The sequence below is a fragment of the Tachysurus fulvidraco genome, chromosome 17 (assembly GCF_022655615.1).
Source record: "Tachysurus fulvidraco isolate hzauxx_2018 chromosome 17, HZAU_PFXX_2.0, whole genome shotgun sequence".
NCBI lineage: Eukaryota > Metazoa > Chordata > Actinopteri > Siluriformes > Bagridae > Tachysurus > Tachysurus fulvidraco.
In genome coordinates, this window is record NC_062534.1 from 4,546,169 (window position 1) to 4,567,141 (window position 20,973).

General features: G+C 38.8%; 1 protein-coding gene across 2 annotated transcripts in view; it reads left to right on the top strand.

Annotated features, from left to right (window-relative positions):
* The window catches only part of fstl5 (follistatin-like 5), a 152,086-nt gene extending 132,686 nt beyond the window's left edge, over positions 1 to 19,400 (top strand). For both annotated transcript variants that reach the window (XM_047802686.1, XM_047802687.1), the window contains exons 12-17: positions 476 to 502; positions 1,549 to 1,667; positions 4,106 to 4,255; positions 9,739 to 9,846; positions 10,307 to 10,431; positions 16,663 to 19,400. In XM_047802686.1, the coding sequence (XP_047658642.1) occupies positions 476 to 502; positions 1,549 to 1,667; positions 4,106 to 4,255; positions 9,739 to 9,846; positions 10,307 to 10,431; positions 16,663 to 17,365 (1,232 nt within the window). In that variant the 3' untranslated portion in view covers positions 17,366 to 19,400. The remainder of the gene's footprint in view (positions 1 to 475; positions 503 to 1,548; positions 1,668 to 4,105; positions 4,256 to 9,738; positions 9,847 to 10,306; positions 10,432 to 16,662) is intronic.
* Positions 19,401 to 20,973: the final 1,573 nt, after the last annotated feature.

Below are 20,973 nucleotides of genomic sequence, written 5' to 3' on the forward strand. Positions count from 1 at the left end.
ACAGAAGGAACATTCGAGCCAAATCGATGGATAGACGAGGTCATAGATGATGATAAATCAAATGAAAATAAAATTGAATAACCGGTATCACACATTCAGGTTTATTGTCAGTTCTGTTCTACTGTGATGAAATTGTGTTTCTCTCAGTCCTACAGTGCAGAAACCGGAAAGAAATTTATATATATATATGTATATGTGTGTGTGTGTGTAAACATGGCAGGAGAAACAAAGCCAAATATGTACGCAAAGTTAAATTACAAGTATAACAAGTATTTACATATATTATCAACAAGGCACTTAAAGGGGGTACAATGTAGACTCCATGGGGCATTTGAACAGGATGGTAGAGAGGAGAAAGTTTTCAGTACCCTCACTGCCTGATGGATAAACTGTTCCTTAGCCAATGTGAAGTCATTGTCCAAGACTTGAGGCATTAATAATAGGTTTTTTTTCTCCCCTCTGTTTTCTTTTCTAGTGGCAAACATACTGTGGAGAGAGGAAGGTATGATCTCATGCTCTCTTTTGTTATCATTCAGAAACAAAACCAATCTAAAGCATCTCTGTGCTTTTATTGGTTTTCTTTTATGACGTCGCATTGCCGGTTTATTAGGTATCTCAATAACTTGCCAATACCATTCTTTTATTTTCTGTAAAGCTGCTTTGAGACAATCTCTATTGTTTAAAGCGATATATAAATGAATTCAAATGAATTAAATTCAGTTAAATATGATCGAGAATAATTTCCAAGGTGAGTTCAACCAGTGGATTTTGGATTTGTTTGTTTGTTTGTTTATTTGTTCATCTACAAAACATTTCATAGTATTTTCATATGAGGTCAATCTATCTATCTATCTATCTATCTATATATCTATCTATCTATCTATCTATCTATCTATCTATCTATCTATCTATCTATCTATCCATCTATTTATTTATTCATTTCATTCATTCATTCATTCATTTATTCATTCATTTCTTAGTCTTCAGAATTTTTTATAGTTCTTATTAAACCTTTACCATAAATTACCTAAAACATAGAGAGAGAGAGAGAGAGAGAGAGAGAGAAAGAAAGAAAGAAAAAGAAAGAAAGACATTTTTTTAAACGATAACTGTATTTCGAGGCAGAATTTTTACAATAATTAATTAATTAGTTAGTTAGTTAGTTAGTTAGTTAGTTAGTTAGTTAGTTAGTTTGTTTGTTTGTTTGTTTGTTTGTTTGTTTGTTTGTTTGTTTGTTTGGCTGTTTCTTTGTTTTTCCTTCGCTGCATGCAATTCAAATTGGACATTCAATAAATATAAATGTCCATAACAGAGCCAACTGAAAATAACACTATTACCCAAACAGCACAAACACTGTCAATACAGTTTTACAAGCCAGATCATTCTCTCTTATATATTTTAACCCTGTGAGAAAGCATTCTCTCTCAAATCCCTCTTTTAAAAAAGGCCTTTGATTTTTTTTAATAAACAGGAAGCTCTGTGTCGTTCCTGGTTCTTGAGTAAACCCTGCTGCTGTTTGCTAACCAGTTCATACCTCTCCTGCTGCAGGTCTGGGGATTGGGAACATGTTTTATGTTTTCTATGAAGATGGCATCAAAGTGATCCAGCCAGTGGCCTGTGAGATTCAGAGACACATCAAACCCAGTGAGAAGCTCCTCAGCCTGCAGGTGAGTGCTCTCATTAAAGAGGACATGCTAGTTCACTTACCTCTGTGCACTAAAGAAGCTGAGGATTTTGCTTCCTGTTGGGAAAACAAACAACACTAGATGCATGAGAGACATTCAGTAAGATGCAACACAATAGAAAACGAAAGTGTTTTCCTCATGATAATGGTGTAGCCTAATGGAGAAGACTGTTGTACCTGCAATTCCCACTCCAGACCACCAGAAGGCAGAGTATTGAAAACTTCTTACCTCGGGTCACAGGGAGCGTGTGCCTATCTCAGTCGTCATCGGGCATCGAGGCAGGATACACCCTGGACGGAGTGCCAACCCATCGCAGGGCACACACACACTCTCATTCACTCACACACTGCGGACAATTTTCCAGAGATGCCAATCAACCTACCATGCATGTCTTTGGACCGGAGGAGGAAACCGGAGTACCCGGAGGAAACCCCCGAGGCACGGGGAGAACATGCAAACTCCACACACACAAGGCGGAGGCGGGAATCAAACCCCCAACCCTGGAGGTGTGAGGCGAACGTGCTAACCACTAAGCCACCGTGCCCCCTCTATTTAAACCATGCTCATGGTATTAAATAATGTGAAGTATTGTTAGTCTTGTTTCTTACTGAGCTGCTCCATTTCCATTTCCATTCCCTTGTTCTCTCACGTGTTTGACCTTGTGCCTGTTGTTTGTTTGGATTGCGTTTTTTTTCTCTCCATATATTGCTTTGTTTGGATCATTGGATTCTTCCTGTTTTGCTGATTTTGACCTTGCCTCCCATTTTGGAGTGTTTTCAGTGAGATCTTTAGAAAAAATAATGCAGCAACTGGGCAAAAACACTTGGTTCTTAATCAAGAGCTTTTTATTTTTTTCCACAGTATTGTTTAGCTATACATGTTTTTCTTACTACTGCATCCAGTTTATGCAATGCACTAATATGGTGGACAAATTCATAGTGAGCTGTAATTAGATTTGTTGACTAAAGATCACAATGTAAAACCTGGGAAAAGTTATTTGTAAGCAGAATATTAGAATATAGAATATTAATACAGAAGTTTGATGTGGTAGCCTAGTGGTTAAGGTGTTGGGCTACCAATCGGAAGGTTGTGAGTTTGATTCCCATGTCCACCAGGTTCCTGCTGCTGAGCAAGGCCCTTAACCCTCAATTGCTCAGTTGTATATATGGTCCACAGCTCAAAATGTATTAAATGTTCTTTATTTTGTGTAAGAATCTATTAGAATTTGATCTGACCGTCTTATACAGAGACTATGAAGCATTAAGGTTAGCCTCAAGGGTCGGATTAGCAAAGTAAATTCTCTTTACCCGTACTGTAGAAAATCCAACAAAATCTCTTTCGCTTATTATAATTTCTATGCATTTTGCATGAGATCCAGTTGCGCGTATGGAGAAGTGCTCAGAACTGAAGTAATTTATTATTTTTATTCCCATTTTTCCAATCATTTTATCTAGTTTAAACATGAATCATTCATCTCCACCTGCTGGATCGCCACGTAAGAATTTTGAAGCCCTCAGAGTGTGTGTTAAAGTTTTAAGGCATAGAAAGTTATTCAAGAGCGAATCGTAGATTCGTCTAGTGGAACTTTATGAAGGATCTTCCCTACAACTTCCTTACAGTTATGTATAATATTTCAACCCAAGCTGTTTAGCTTACGGCTCACTCTGAACTGCGGCGCTACGTCGCCGGTTCGAATAAAACGAACTCGTTCTGTCGCTCACATTTTGATATATGCGACGCAGAGATTTACACAAGTTCCTGAAGGACCGTTTTGCTCGTTCTGTTTCTTTGCGGGTTTGATCAGAGCGTCTGTGTGTGATCAGAGCTCGAGCTGGTGATGAGGCAGCAGCGTTAGCTAGGAGCTCGACTGTGCAGCGAATCCCACAGCGTCGAGCCTTTATTAGGACATCAGTCACACGTCAGGGCGTAATGGCGGGGCTTAATGCAAATGCTGTCTGGGGAAGAATGGTGGAGAATTATCAAGATAATGTTTTTTTTTTTTTAAAAAAGAAAGAAAAAAATTATATATATATATATATATATATAAAACATCAATGTTTTTATTCATGGTTATGGTTAGCATACTGTTAAAGTTCTTGGCAATCATAATAAGCAGGATCTCTCAGCTACAAATCCCAGTCATAAGATCAGTAAAATTTCTCTTTGTCTTATTGCAAAAGCGTTATCCGTTCCCATCAAAGCATAATTTGCTCATATTGATAGCTGTATTGCAATTTCATCTCACTTCAGTGTAAAAATGTGTGCATACGGCCTCTTCTGAGCTTCTGAGCAAAGCGGCGAATTTATCATCCACTTCAGTTAAACCCACAGGAGTCATGAAGACCTCGAAATATACCACGCCATATGTTTTGTGCTCTTCTGTTTAAAGCTGATGTGCTCTGTTGTTGTTTTTTCTAAAGGAGGAAGTTTGCCCAAAAATGGTGGGAGAAGATGTCCAGAGGTGTGTTTGGGCTTCAGCAGTGAACGTGAAGGATAAGTTTATATACGTCACCCAGCCAATGCTGAACAGAGTGCTCATCGTAGATATCCAAACCCAGAAGGCTGTTCAGGTGAGCTTGCAAATCAGTGACCACGATTACACCTTGTTGTATATTTACTGATTCGGGAAAGTAGTCTGCAGACAAGAGAACAACACTTTCTTGCATTATTCATAAGCAGAGATCTCTAAAAGGGTATGGCTGCTGCTCCGGATCACTTTGTACAGCTTTTTCAGACATGCCGTAATGTCTGATGTGTTCCATTTAAGCTATAACACCATCACTCATGCTACAAGTAGGAAAGCAGGGCTTTTAGTTGTTTTTTTTTATTCTCGTAGTACGAGCTCTTCGTTTTTATAGTAATCATGTCGTATCCTGTCTTCAGTGATAATGGAAACGAAAAAAAAGAAAACCTCAGCCAGTGTGAGAGGCTTGTTTACATGAAGTGAAAAGCAGTACACACTCCTAAGCTTTTCTTTTTTTTTCTTTCTTTCTCTCTCATACAGTATGTTGTTTTTTGGGGGGAATCATTTACATGTCAGAATGTCTGAGTAAAACCTTTCAGTGAGACTCGTATGTAGGAAGATAATACTTAACTGACCAAAGAGCCCTTGAAAATTCCTTTAGCAGATTTTTTATTTTTTTACAGTGTTTAAACAGAGAGAGAGAGAGAGAGAGAGAGAGAGAGAGAGAGAGAGAGAGAATGAGAGCATCGAGAGAGAGAGCCGGCGGGACGTACGTCTGCGAGATGAGCGAGCGCTCAGAGAGAGATACTGCGAGAGAGGGAGACTGTTGCTGGGTGAGAGCTGCGAGAGGGAGACTGGGAGAGAGAGATAGCGAGGATAAGAGAGAGAATAGGGAGAACTGATTGATATAGGGGACTGATGGAGGGGAGACGTCCAGAGAGATTAGAGAGAGATAGAGAGCGAAGAGGACTTTTACACTTTGGGAGAAAGGAAGTAATGGTAGCCTTTGTCTACCGTTCTCTCTCTCTCTCTCTCTCTCCTCTCTCTCTCTCTCTCTGCTCTCTCCCCTGTTCGCGAGGAGACTAACCCAGTTAGACTGTTTGTTTCATTGTCCTCTGCTGGCACCCTGATCTAGCTCGCATCTCTACTCATATCAGCATATCTAGATGCTGACTCCTTTCCGTCTTCTCCTTCTCGCGATATTCTCTCCTTTTTTTTTTCTCCTTCTACTTATTGTCTAGCTTACAACTTCCTCCTTTCTGCTCTCGCCCTCTCTCTTCTCTTCCTTCTATGCTTCTGCTCTCTCTCTCTCTATTCTTCTCTGCCCCCCTTCCTTTTTCTATCTCTTTATTCGAACTCTTCTTTGTCGATCTTATATTCTTCTCTCGATCTCTCTACCTATTCTCTCTGTCTCTCTCTCTCTCTCTCAGAGATATTCTGCTCCTTTTTCTTCTATTTATACCCCTTATTTATACTCATTTTCTTACTTCTTTCTCTCTTTGTTTTAATCCCCTTATGGAGTGAGAGTAAAGTTTCAGAGATTGTAGCCGGAGGATAGAGTATAGATCTCTCGTCTATTATATAATGACTTACTTTGTCTACATTAGCCTAGGAACCTTCTCTCTCGCGCTTTCCCTCGCTCCCTTTTTTTCTCAGTTTCACCTTTGATCTCATATTTCCGTCTTCTTGCTCTCTTTCCTCGCTATTCTGCTCTCCTCTCGTGCTCTCCTCCTCTCTCGCCTAAAGCCTTCTCTCCGCTCCTTTTCTCGTCGTGGCTCCTGTTTTTTGCTCGACTTCGTCCTTCTAGCGGGCTCCTGCGCTAGGCCGCGCGCGACGCGCGCGCCTCGAGCCGTGTGCGCGACCATGCTATGTGTATCGCAGTAGGTTCGACTCCTTATAATTTTAATGAGTGTCTAGATTAGTTTATGGAAAGACAGTCAGAGATAGAGATCTCTCTTCTCTCCTCTGCTCATCTCTCTCTCGCCCTTTTTCCCTCCCTCCCCTTACCTTTACTTTTCGCATCAAACCAATCCCGAAGTTCATATAATACTTTTTGTTTTATTGTTGTTGTTATAGATCTTATAGCTTTTTACCATTGTAGTTTTATTTCTTTCTTCATCTTGTCTCCTATCCTCATTAGCCACGAACGGCTTGTTTTGTCCTCTGACTTACTGAACAATTTACATTTAGCTCCTAAATTCATTCAGAATTTCAAAGTAAAAAAACCTTGTTCCTTATGCAGATTTTACTCAGTAGTGTTATTTCCACATTAACTGTGACTACCAGGCCTTGTTTATTAATATTTATTCAAATCGCATGTAAATATTGTCATAGGCCAATCACAAAATAATCTGTCAATCTAAGTTTACAAAATCTTCAGAAAGTTGAAAGCAAAGAGCTGAAAACCAAACGACAAAACGACCATATGAAAGAGCGCAAATCTGTGTTCCTTATAAGGGGTGCCATTATTTTTGTCCTGTATGAATGGCCAGTATTGTCTCAGTTCGTCTTCATTTGCAGATTTGTTTTAGATTGCTTTCTTTTCAGTCATTAATGTGATGATCCGCCTCAGAATCGACCGATTTAAAATTGTGTATTTGTCACATGCACAACGATACACAATACAGCGTGTCGTGAAATGTCAGCCAATTATTTGTGTCTGTGTCATGAAGGGAATCAAAATTGTATTCATTCATTCATCTTCTACCGCTTATCCGAACTTCTCGGGTCACGGGGAGCCTGTGCCTATCTCAAGCGTCATCGGGCATCGAGGCAGGATACACCCTGGAAGGAGTGCCAACCCATCACAGGGCACACACACACTCTCATTCACACACACACTCACACACTACGGACAATTTTCCAGAGATGCCAATCAACCTACCATGCATGTCTTTGGACCAGGGGAGGAAACCGGAGTACCCAGAGGAAACCCCCGAGGCACGGGGAGAACATGCAAACTCCACACACACAAGGCGGAGGCGGGAATCGAACCCCAACCCTGTAGGTGTGAGGTAAACGTGCTAACCACTAAGCCGCTAAGCCACCATGCCCCCCCTCAAAATAGTATAAAATAATGAAGCAGATTGTTGCAGAACTGTATGATTTTATGGATAACGTGCAGATTGTGTGGAATATTCGTGCAAGAATTGATGAATTGATTATTTTTTTTTATACTTTCTTGAAGAACAAACATCATTCGAGGTTTTCTTGCTCGGATTCTTTTGATTTATTTATTCATCTTCACTTCCTGGTGAAGGTCGAAGTGGATGAGTGGAAGTCGGGAACACACCCAGGATGGATAACCAGTACGTCAGATGAACAGTTTCATTGCAGTTTTGTCTCATTTTTCTGTTCATGCACCAGCAAACATTTTCAGGAGTTTTAATGCCTGAGTAAATCCTGATCTAAAGCCAGACGGAAGCACAAATTTACCTGAGAATGATAACTGGCTACATCAGCATTAACGATCAACGACACAATGACATTTAAGGTTGTAGATTCGGGGACTCTTTAGTGTCACGGTTTTGTGCTTGTGTATCTCTCTCCTATCAAGTCCTGCTTGGCAGGAAGCTGGAAAGGAGCTGGCAGGTGTGTCAAATGGATAAATCTTCCTTTCTGTCTTTGCTAATGCCCGATTGGTGCCAGCAGGCATCATGTTCCCCTGCCAGGCCTCCCCTAGAGACTTCAGGAAGCCTCTTGTTGGGGTCATATGCTTATTATTTGGTCACCTGGAGATTTGGCTTCATTATCTCAGATTAGCAAGTGCTAATTAGCCACCTGAGCCAGCAGAGCCTGTAAGGCTTTTTTTTATTCCAAATATTTGTTCAAAACAACACAAGAATGAATTTATAGCTTTCTGTTTGATTTATGAATATATCAGGGAACAAAAATTCCAAGCTGTAATGTCACCTGGCCAAAGTTTCGAATCAGTGTGCCAGACTAATCCTCTGAAGATGGAGACAGGAACCGGAACACAGCATGCACATCTGTTCTCCCTGATGACGCCATGCACAGGGACTCGAGTCTGTCAACAAAGCCTCGCACTCCTATAGCCTACATAAGACATCCACACTTCCTCCGGTCTCCTATCCGTCCTGTAATCTTGTAAGGTGTCGAATTATCGGCGTCAATAACCTTTACAATTTCACCAGCCAGAAGAACGATCATTTCAAATCCCCTCACATCGAGTGTGTAGTGTGTGAAATTGGCACAAAAAACATTTCCCAGTGAAGGACACATATAAATCGTTGGATGACCAGAAAAAAGGTGCAGCATGCCGTTATTTTCAGGATGCCATTACAAAATATGTGAATGTATTCAGAAAAAAATCCTTATACCTGTATATCCTTTTGAAAATGAATTGCTTTCTGGCTGTAAAGGCTGAGTGTGTTAGTGCATTTCCATTAGTAAAAGTGGGAAGTGTTTTTCACTCCCGGACCTGAAATACCTGAAATTTGCCCTGTACATTTGACTGTATTTTACCTACTGTATGATGACACCCTTTTTGACAAAGGTCAGGTCTAATCAATGAAATAAAATAATGTAACAAACACAAGGAAAAAACAGATTTGACCCGAAATTTCATATCGCAGTGATCACCATTGAACACGCTAGGTTAAAAATAACAAATAAAACGTTTGTTTGTTAAATATTTTGCCTTGACAAACCTAAAAATTGGCTTGCTAGTTATCCAATAAACTATTAAACATTAATAGACATTATTATTATTATTATTATTATTATTATTATTATTATTATTATTATTATTATTATTATTATTATTAGCTGTTTGATTAACCTGTTTTACAATGAAAGCAAAACTGGCATTAGAAATTCCATTAAATTCCATTAGCCGAAAGAATTACTTTTTCATTGTTTGTTTGTTTTTTTAACAGAAGTATAAAAAAATAAGGTGGGGAAATGCTATCATGTTCTTCATACACTTGTCTAAATACTGAAATTTTAAGGGTATATCTTTGCTCTTTTATTTTGTCTCTTTTGACCCAGAATTAAGCGCAAGTGAATGACATCTAGCTAGAAATCGCAGTGGCCAAGATGATAAATGATTATATATGATATTGTGAGCTCAACAGAGTTACCTCATGTACCTAAGCCAGGCAATTTCCATTTCTAGCAGGATATCATCCACTGTTGCCTTCATTCCCAAATTGTGGTCTTGCTAAAACCTGTTGATGCTCATGGCTGTCAATTCCTCTGCATGGATTTGAGATAGATAACCAGACTTGTGGTGGAGGTTTATCATTCATTCAGCATCTACACTACTGTATGAAATCTTTATACAGCTCCCATGATGCAATATTTCGGACATCTTGTAGCTGCTTTCTTAGCATCTTCCTCTGTCAAGTCCTCACTTGCTTTTAAATTCCAAAACACCGGTCTGAGAATGTTTATACCCTTTAATTAATTTATTTATTTTAATGTTTACGTTTAAAATAGTTCATTTCAGTCTTTCAGACTACATCATGAAGCTTTTTGAAGAACAAAATAAAAAAAAATGTAGACAGAAACAAATGTATTTGACTTGAATTCACTGATTTGATTTTGTTTTGTTTCTTTCTATTGCAGACTGTGAGCACAGACCGAGTCCCGGTGAAGCTCCATTACGATAAATCACATGACCAAGTGTGGGTTTTAAGCTGGGGGGATCTAGAGAAGAACTTTCCGACACTCCAGGTAAAAACTGACATCGTTCACATAGCCCTGCTCTCACTATTAAAGATACAAATCAAATTTCCGATTGTGCAAATCCCAAGATCTTCTGCCGCCGCCCACATCTGTCACTCTTAAGTGAATATCATACCTTATTAACGACAGCTCTCGAAGTCTCAAACTGGAGTGGAAGAACGCTCCACGCACAGCTCCCGACCTCCTCCCCTAGTCCCTGAACGATTTCTTCTGACATTTTCAGGCCATCCACAAACGATGTAACATGATTGAATCAGTATACTAGGAAACCCCTGTGGAGATACATTTCAAATTACAGCTCCAAATAAAGCTGTAAGCGATAAACTTGCTGCTGCAGAAAGATCTGTGTGTGCTATATTAGATGATATCTTTAAGCTGTCATGCAGTGAGAATTTCAGGTCCAGTACAAACAAAGCTGTCATGTGTTTCTCTCATTGTTGTGTGCTAGGTGATCAAGCAGGCTAGTGGTGCTACGTCCCACCACACCATCCACACCCCACCGGTGGGCCACCGATTTGACCGTGTGGAAGACTTCTTCATCCCTCCATCAAGCCTTATCATTAATCATATCAGGTATGGTGGGATGATGGACAGCATCGATGGACAGCATGTATTCATGGGATACTCTCACCTTGATACTGTAGAATTTACACCTAAGAACTGCTGCTATAATCACAAACACCCAAAGTAAACTCTACTATAGTGTACTCACACTTTCAACACATTTAGAACTGCAGTATGCACGTCCAGATGAATGATTTGGTGTAATCTCCCTATCCAGTACTCAGTATTTTAGTAGATTCAGAGGTGTCAGCAAATATTGAATCATGTATTTATGAATCAGAATCATATTGAATTGTGGCTTTATGAATCAGAATCGTATTGTAGTAGATTTAGAGTTGTCAGCAAATATTGAATCACGTATTTATGAATCAGAATCATATTGAATTGTTGCTTTATGACTCAGAATCATATTGTAGTAGATTTAGAGGTGTCAGCGAATATTGAATCACGTATTTATGAATCAGAATCATATTGAATTGTTGCTTTATGACTCAGAATCATATTGTAGTAGATTTAGAGGTGTCAGCGAATATTGAATCATGTATTTATGAATCAGAGGCATATTGAATTGTGGCTTTATGACTCAGAATCATATTGTAGTAGATTTAGAGGTGTCAGCGAATATTGAATCATGTATTTATGAATCAGAGGCATATTGAATTGTGGCTTTATGACTCAGAATCATATTGTAGTAGATTTAGAGGTGTCAGCAAATATTGAATCACGTATTCATGAATCAGAATCATATTGAATTGTTGCTTTATGACTCAGAATCATATTGTAGTAGATTTAGAGGTGTCAGCGAATATTGAATCATGTATTTATGAATCAGAATCATATTGAATTGTGGCTTTATGAATCAGAATCGTATTGTAGTAGATTTAGAGGTGTCAGTAAATATTGAATCATGTATTTATGAATCAGAGGCATATTGAATTGTGGCTTTATGACTCAGAATCATATTGTAGTAGATTTAGAGGTGTCAGCGAATATTGAATCATGTATTTATGAATCAGAATCATATTGAATTGTGGCTTTATGAATCAGAATCGTATTGTAGTAGATTTAGAGTTGTCAGCAAATATTGAATCACGTATTTATGAATCAGAATCATATTGAATTGTTGCTTTATGACTCAGAATCATATTGTAGTAGATTTAGAGGTGTCAGCGAATATTGAATCATGTATTTATGAATCAGAGTCATATTGAATTGTTGCTTTATGACTCAGAATCATATTGTAGTAGATTTAGAGGTGTCAGCGAATATTGAATCATGTATTTATGAATCAGAGGCATATTGAATTGTGGCTTTATGACTCAGAATCATATTGTAGTAGATTTAGAGGTGTCAGCGAATATTGAATCATGTATTTATGAATCAGAGGCATATTGAATTGTGGCTTTATGACTCAGAATCATATTGTAGTAGATTTAGAGGTGTCAGCAAATATTGAATCACGTATTCATGAATCAGAATCATATTGAATTGTTGCTTTATGACTCAGAATCATATTGTAGTAGATTTAGAGGTGTCAGCGAATATTGAATCATGTATTTATGAATCAGAATCATATTGAATTGTTGCTTTATGATTCAGAATCATATTGTAGTAGATTTAGAGGTGTCAGCGAATATTGAATCATGTATTTATGAATCAGAGTCATATTGAATTGTGGCTTTATGAATCAGAATCGTATTGTAGTAGATTTAGAGGTGTCAGTAAATATTGAATCACGTATTTATGAATCAGAGTCATATTAAATCGTGGCTTTATGAATCAGAATCGTATTGTATCACAGATTTATTAATCAGAATCAAATTGAGTCACAGCTTTATGAATCAAATTATATTGAGTTGTTAAAATGGCAGATTCAGTGATATTATTGAATATCCATTTATGGTCTTCAAGAATCAAAATTGTATCATGGTACTTTCAATGGTCTTGACATGAATCAAATTTGATTTCATTCCAGATTCAGAGATATTTTCCAGGTCACAGAAGTTTAAATAAATTATACAAGAAAGGAATAGACCTCTGGTTTAGTCCACACCAATTTCTGTGTATAAATTTGAAAATATACAGATATAGATACAGATTTGGAGCAGATACATATAGTGGAATTGTGGTACATTGTTTATGTAAAACATCTGTACATCTGAGTATATGAACAACCCAAAGTAAGTCAGGACTGTCCATAAAGAAAACTTTGGCTAATTTAACATTTCCAGACACCCCCGCTCACATCATACTGTACATGCTGACTGACATTCGGCCCATATTATCCAACATAACACATTCATAGTCACTTGCATTTGGATAAAGCTTAGGTACTCAGAGACAACAGTGCAGAGATTAAACCCTGAACAAACAGTGTCTGGGAAAGAAAGATCTCATTTGATTTGATTTGAATCCAGGATGAAGATTACTGAGCATGTACCTCTGAGCCTCTCCTTCTGTTCTGCTTACAGATGGATGTTTGCCTATGAACTGATTCTGTGCTAATGATAAATAATGATTCAATGGCAAACTGGTGTAAGCTAAAAAAAAATAATCACTGAGCGATTCATTTTTTGTGCTTTCACCATGAATGCAATCGCTATACAGACAAGTAAATGATGCATTAAATATTTTCTAATTGGGTTAAAAAAATAGATTCAACCACTGGAATCTCATCAATACAAATCAAGTGTTAAAAGATTTAGAAAATGAAAGCATGACTAAATCATTCTAATTAGAATGTTAACATATTAGCATATCTTTATAGTGTAACAAATATGAGCTGGAGGCATTACATGTTGTTGTTTTTAAGCCTTGGCAGATTCATTCTTAAAATCCAGGCAAGCTAGGATTAGAAATATTGTAGAATAGAAAATACCACGGTAAGTAAAACACAGTTACGCCTTTGAAAGCAGACAAGGAGGCGCAATAGATTGACTTTAACCGCGACTAGAACAAATGCTGCATATGTGCAATCAGAGTTTGCTGATATAAAATTTTATGTATTTACATATATTGTCTATTTTATGTATTTACATATATTGTCGTACATTTGTTTCCCATAATCCTGTGCATCAGCTCTGATGCAGCAGCTGTAACTTTCCTTACGAAGGACAAAGGTATTGCTACACTAACGAAAATATTGAAAAAGGTTACGGATTATTAATTCTGTTATTAGCAAAGTTTCATACGGTATTTGTTGATTGGCATCTCTGGAAAATTGTCCGTAGTGTGTGAGTGTGTGAGTGAATGAGAGTGTGTGTGTGCCCTGTGATGGGTTGGTACTCCGTCCAGGGTGTATCCTGCCTCGATGCCCGATGACGCCTGAGATAGGCACAGGCACCCCGTGACCCGAGAAATAAGCGGTAGATACTGAACATACGGTTTTATCTTGGTTAGGGTTAGAGTGGATACAAAGTCTGTCCAGGGACCAAGGGGCATGAGGTAGGAATACAGCCAGGATGAGATACTAATCCATCGCACTGCACCATCTAGACACACAGGAATAAAAGAAGAAGCCTTTATTTGTCATATATACATTTTACATTCACGACTTGTTATCAAGATTTGGTCAGAGCACAGGGTCAGCCATGATACAGCACACCTGCTGCAGAGAGGGTAAAGGCCCTTGCTCAGGAGCCCAACAGTGGCAGATTGGCTCTGATTGAGTCTTGGCTCTTGAACTTCTGACCTTCTGATCATTATCCTGGAGCCTTAACCACTGATCCACCACTGCAGGGACAATTTGGCAAAACCAGTTCACAACCAGTCCTACTCGCATGGTTTTTCTGAGGTAGGAGAAAAACAAAGAACCCAGATGAAGACCAATGGAGACATAAATTGAAATAAATGCTGTATGTGAAACTAAACGACAAACCGGTTTTCCAGTCAGATCAGACTCTATGTTTTTTTTCTACACTCTGAGGTGAAAAATAATCTTTCATTAAGTCTGTTTGAAGGAACTTTCAGAAAAGTACCTACTGAACACATACTCATCCAGAGAATCCTTGAGGAACCTTTGCTTCTCAGTTTGAGCAAGGACTTTCCGTGTGCTTGCACACTCGCTTTTATCACTTCCAATCGGGCCAACATACAAGACTTAGTGCTATTCAATAAACCCTCACAAACAGACACATGGTTGCATTCATGCTCCATCAGAAGACCCTGATACAAGGCCCTGCATATACAAAAATGACATAAAGATACAAATGGTTTAGACCTTGCAGGTTAGAATTTGATGAATGCTTTGTGGAACAGGTTGGCCAGATGATTATTCCAGGAAATATTTCTTGCTCTTCACAAGAAGGGCAAACTCAATCTCCGGTCAGCCTCTGGCTACCAGTGCGTCGGCTCTTGAGCTTTGCAAAGTGTGATGACATTTAGCAGGGCTGTCCTCTTCCTGACTCTACTCACTGTCTCTAAGCTTTTTGGTTAGCAACATGTTAAATGAGGACAGAGTACAGGAATGGACGTTTCCTCTAGCATCACTCGGCACTCGAAACTCTTAGATGCATTTAAACTCTATTACATGCTGGTAATCGAAGTAAAATGAGAATAGTATGAAGGATAATAACAATCATTTGTGCTGTTATTGTCGATTGTTTCAATGTCCAGACCTTCGTATAGAAAACAGAAAGCAAGTAATTGGCCTAAATGACTCTTTCGATTGATTCCCATGATTTCCTGATCCTATATCATAGTTAATAATGTGCCAGAGAATGAATGCATACATTTTTTATGAAAAACGTTATTACTTTTGAGATGTATGGGTACTTCATGAACAAGTTTACATGCAAACTAATAAGAGCCCTGATTCATTACATGCTTATGCTGACTAGCATTCATAAATTTTTGAATGCAAAAATAATGGCGCAAGAATTCCTATTATTTTGTGGTTCCTATGCTGGAAAAGTTACTTCAAAAGTTATTTACTAGATTAATCCATGACAAGAGGCCAGGACAGCATCAAAAGCTGTACTCTGTGAGTGGAAGCATTAGCATTACTTTGTTCCCTGTCAATCATAGCGAGGCGAACCTGGATGTCTGGAATCTCTTGTATTGATTGTGTGACTTCTGAAAGAAGAAAGAATACACATGCTTGAGCTATCTCCCAATTTGGTAGCTGATGCATCATAGCAGAAAACTTCTTGTATCTTGGGAGTTAAATGACAAATTTGGTGGAATAGGGACAGTACGATGACATAGTTTGGATTTCTGGGTTGTGTGAAGTGCTTAAATATATCGATTTGTCTTTTATCAATTGCTGCTCCAAGGAATTGAGTCTGTCTAATCTAGAAACCTAAAGGATCAAAACCGTCTGCTTGAGCTTCATGCTTGAGGTTCAAGAAATCCCCATAAACATGGAATCAGTGAGGAGACTTCTAGCATGCTAGCTTCTTGATCTAATCCATTAATAGACAGAATGCAGCAGCCAATCAGTGGATCAGATTTTCCAAGCCAGTCTTTTTTCTTTTCTTTTTCTTTTTTTTTTTTTTTTTTTTTTGAATGACTGACAAGGCGATCGGTTTAATCAGCCTTGTTGGATTTTTGAAAAATGTACTGAGTCCATTACAGGCCCAGACACTAGGAAGACTCTGGGAAGAAAAAAATGTGAAGATATGGCAGTAAAACTAATTGGTTAGCTCCTGTTTCCCCCTAAAGGTTCAGACTCTGCTTATTAGACCCTGTATGTCTCAGTTCATGATCTGATTAGTGAGACTTGCTTCGGAACTGGCCGCAGTTATTGGAAAGCACACTGCGGTCCGCTAAGCCTGAGGGTAGATCTATGTCTCTGCAGGTGTCTTCCACAGAGCTTTTTATTTGTTTGTTAAAACGTATTCTTCATAGATCGTAGCTTACAAAAAAAAAAAAAAGTGTAGAGAGGTATTCTGTTCGATTCAGTTTTATCTGTATAGTGCAGATATGGTCACAAACATCATAACAGAAATTTGGATCCCCAATGAGCAAGCTAGAGGTGATGTGAGGAATGAATCTGGAGATGAGCCAGAGGATGATGATCTTCCAGGTTTCTTCTATACTATATACTTCATGAGCAACAGCAGTTCTTATGTACAGATCTATATTATACATGTGAGATTATCCTCTGAATCAAGGAGTTTGGTATCAAATGTTTCTTTGGGAGATGTTCATGTGGGGACTCCAGCTCATGGTGAGTCCCAAGTGTAGAAAGTGCAAAGTATTTGAATAAAGCTTATTTAAGGAATGTTTTCTCTGTTGTAGGTTTGGAATGGTCCTCCATAAGAAGGAGTCAGCACTGCATAAGATAGACCTGGAGACCACAGCTTATGTGAAGAACATCAGCTTGCAGGAGTATGACTGCATTCCACAGTCCCTAGCCTACACACACTTGGGGGGTTACTACTTTATTAACTGCCATCCAGACTCGACCGGTGCCGTGCGTCCTCAGCTTATCGTCGATAGTGTAACAGACAGTGTAATTGGGCCTAATGGTGAGGTTAGTGGTACCCCTTATGTCTCACCCGATGGCCACTACCTAGTGAGCGTGGACGACCAAAATGGCATGATGCGCCTGCAGTCCATCTCAGTGCGTGGTGAAATCGAGCGACCCTTCGACATCCACACTAACCTACACCTTTCAGATCTGGCCTTTATGCCCTCGTTCACAGAGATCCACCAGTACAACGTGTTTGGAAGCTCAGGCCAGCAGACAGATGCCCTGTACGTAGAGCTCAGCACCGGCAATGTCAAAATGATCAAGAGCCTGAAGCTTCCCACACCATGGAGTCAGTGGCCCTGGAACCGCAAGAATCGGGCCATGACCTCGAGCGGCCTCTTCGGACAGTATCTCATGACCCCTTCCCAGAGTTCGCTGTTCATTCTGGATGGATGGCTGGACAAGCTCAACTGCGAGATCACTGATGTGCCCAAGGGGAACACTGTGGTGTGGGTGGGGGAGGCCTAGGCCATCAAAAGAGGCTTTTGTGACCAACAAAACCAACAAAAACAATTGCACTGAATTTGGTCTGTGTTTAATTCATTGAGAGAGAATCTCAAGTAATGTGAAAAAAATACCAAATTGACTGTTCTAAAACACTGTATCGGATAAGGGAACTTTATTCAAAAGTAGAGCGGCAAGTATACGCTTGTTTTTGTACGCACTGGGTATGTGAAATAGCTCACTATTAGTTATTCCTTAATTAGATCCAATTAGATCCAATTATAGCCCTAGCATTAAAAGGAATTTTTTTGCCAGAGCATTTCATTTTCCGGCACAACGATACCTATAAATATATTCAACCAATCAATTTAAACGATAGCAAAATCATTATATTTCTTGCGAAAAATTTACATTGAGGAAAATATAGGTCTATTCTAAACCCATTCAAATAATTTTTTCTTCCTAACCTTTCCTGCCCCGTCCATCAAACACAGTCACATACATGTTCGGGCCCACAATATTTCCCTGTGCCTTGTACTCATGAAGAAATTCAAAGTAATTGCTCCCATTCGGACCGCGGATATCAGCCAATTTCTTTCAAAAAAGCGAAAAAAGCCAATAACACTAAAATTCCATTTTAAATCTTTAAACCCCTCAGACTTTATATCTAATTAAATCAGGCACCTGCTGTGAGACATCAAACCTGAGACGTCTGTTATAAAGTCTGGCGTAATCTCTAAATTAAGATTTCGGACATCATAGGGACTCGGTGAGGAATGTGCAGTTTCGGCTTTAAAGCTACGTCACGGGCCATTTTGGATTTAAAAAGGCACATAAAAGACAATTTCTTAATGCTGGTAAGGCTGTGAATGAATTATTTATAGAACTGGCTCATAAAAAAGATAGATGATTATTTCTTGGCTGAATGTAGCTTGTTTGCCGAGTTTAGGAACAGGCAAAAAAAATAACAGCTGTTTTTGGGCTTCAGAGTTGGTTTTCAATAAATTCTACAGTGTGTAATTTGGTGTAGTGTGTTTGGTTAGACGAGCGTACGTCATGGGTACATCGAAGTGGAGATTTGACTGATTTAACAAATCCTTGAGACAAGCAGATAAACCTCCTTAGTGTAGTGAACAGGAAGCACAAAGAGGTGTGTGCACGTGATGTTGAATTTTCTCCTCGATGGCCAGAGTCTATGCATTTTCACTGACACTTAAACCAGGAGGCTGTGCTTGGCTTAAGCTTTCGTCACCTTGTTTATTCGCATTTATTCTACGTGTGCTAGAAAAAGTTGACTTCTTTTTCCACCCTGTGTATTTAGGCTTACTTTTTTCTCTCTCTCTCTATCAATTCTGGTTTTCACACTTGGCCTGAGCATGGGGCCAGTTTTAGGCTTGTTTGGAATTCACATCAAATTGCTTTCTGAATTGTGGATCTATGACTCGAGTTCCATGCATCAAGCAGGTTTGCAAAATGGTAGACACAAGGTTTATCTATTTACTGCTTTGTTTTTAACATCTAAACTTAACAGAATTGTTTGGCTGCCTGGCATTTTGTCACACAGGAATACCTCCAAATAAGGAGCCATTTCCATAACAACCATAAAAACCCTTTCCAGGCCATCACCAACCTTGAAACAGGAAGCAACACGAGTCGAGACCGATTAACTACCACACTTCATGCGGTCCACACCACAGATTATTAGAAACCAAGGCTACAATTTTCAACAGTTTTCCATCTTGGAAACAGCGTTCACACTCCATCAAGTGTGAAAACAACCTAAATGAATATCCTGCCACTCTGTTAACCTTATTTTTTCTTACTGAACACCAACAGCAAAATTCATTTCTGTAGTTTTTGCATTCTGTACATAGCAGAAAGCTCTGTCTTGTAGTTTCCCTAAAATCATCCTTTTTTAAAACATTGTTCTTTGTTCCACAAAGAGTCCATTTCTGATGTCCTCTCAATTGTTTCAGCTCCATGTAGCCATGTTTATTGATTTTGTGTGCTTGTTATTTATGTAGATAAACCATGCTTGACATTTTGCCAGCTAAATAAAGCCTATAACTTTATATCCTTTGCCCAGTTCTCTTTTTTTTTCTTCCCTTGTATGACTCCAAATAATAAAGAATTCGAACGGAACGGTCGACGGTACGACATTAATCTTTAAATTCACTTTTTTTTTTCTCCAGAATGTGTGTAGAAGTCTGTGGTGAAACCTAATGAATGTGCTTGCTTCTTCTTCTTCGAGGGAATTACCTCAGTTCAGTGGTTTAATTATGCTTTCGTTATTTAACTCAATTAGAACGGAGATTAAAGGAGTACACTGAGAAGTACAGAGTAAAAATAACATGAAGTAGTGCAGGGAGAGAACAGAATGGACAGCTGTAGCGCTAATACATTTTATTCCTCAGTGCTGTTGAAGTCTCGAGTCTGATTGGACAGAAGAGAAGGCGTCGATTAATCTTCGTTAACTGCGGCGTTGACAGTCGAGACTGCGGTGATTCGGATTCCAGGTTTATTTTAACACGTTTGTTTCGATTCATTAATATTTCTGTTTGCTCTGGGAGGTAAAAGTCTTGTTCTTGTTGCTATGATAAAAACATCAAAGGCTTTTCTTTTTTTGTCTTTAACCTTTGTCTTTGACCTGGCAATGCGTATACAAATTCAAGTTCCTTTTTATTATAGTATTAAAAAAAAAAAAAAAAGCTTTTATTATAGTAACACTAAAAATTTTATGAAAAAAAAAGATGTCTTTCTTCAGTTAAAATAAGAATCTTTTTTTACATATCCCAACTTTAGTGGTTTGGGTCCGAGCACAGGTTCGGCGATGATACAGCACCACTGGTGCAGAGAGGGTTAAGGGCCTTACACAAGGGCCCAACAGTACCAGCTTGAACCCTGATCCTTCAATCATCTACCCAAAGCTTTACCCACTTGAGCCACCACTGCCCCACTCTAATACAAGACAGATAAAAGATTTGATTCAATGTTATTTCATTTGTGTAGCTCTTTTAATAATAGATATTGGTGCAAAGAAGCTGTACATAATATTATATATTCAGGAAATAAATCTGATTATTAAATATATACCTAAAGTAATGATTAAGCCAGAAGTGAGGGTGGTGGAGGAAAAACTCCCTCAGACGATACGAGGAAGAAACCTTGAGTGGAACCAGTTTAGAACTTTACCTGACACCAGAAAAGTTATTAGCAATTATAAATCATTTATGAGCTATTTTTTTGAACGGTGTGCTATTTCCCTTTGATACATTCGTTCTATACGGTCTGATCGTGTAATCGGGAAATGCATTCTGGTTATAATATGAACAGTGTCTTGTTAAAGCTATGAAGAATTGGTCCCTGATGGAGACTCGAGAGCAAAACTGTTCTCCTAAGCCATGGTCATGGTTTCTAAGCCGTAGCCATCCTTCCACGGCGGTCTGACGGATCTCCAGGCGATGAGAACTCAGAGAGAACTCTAGGCAGATCCAGAGATCAAAAAGAAGTCAGGAATACTGGTATGAAATATGCCGTCGTTGATTATTTTTCTATAACGCACACTTCTAATTTTAATTCACTAATCCGTGAGTACCGAGACTGCGCTTCGAGTCTGAGTTCGTCCCTGGAAT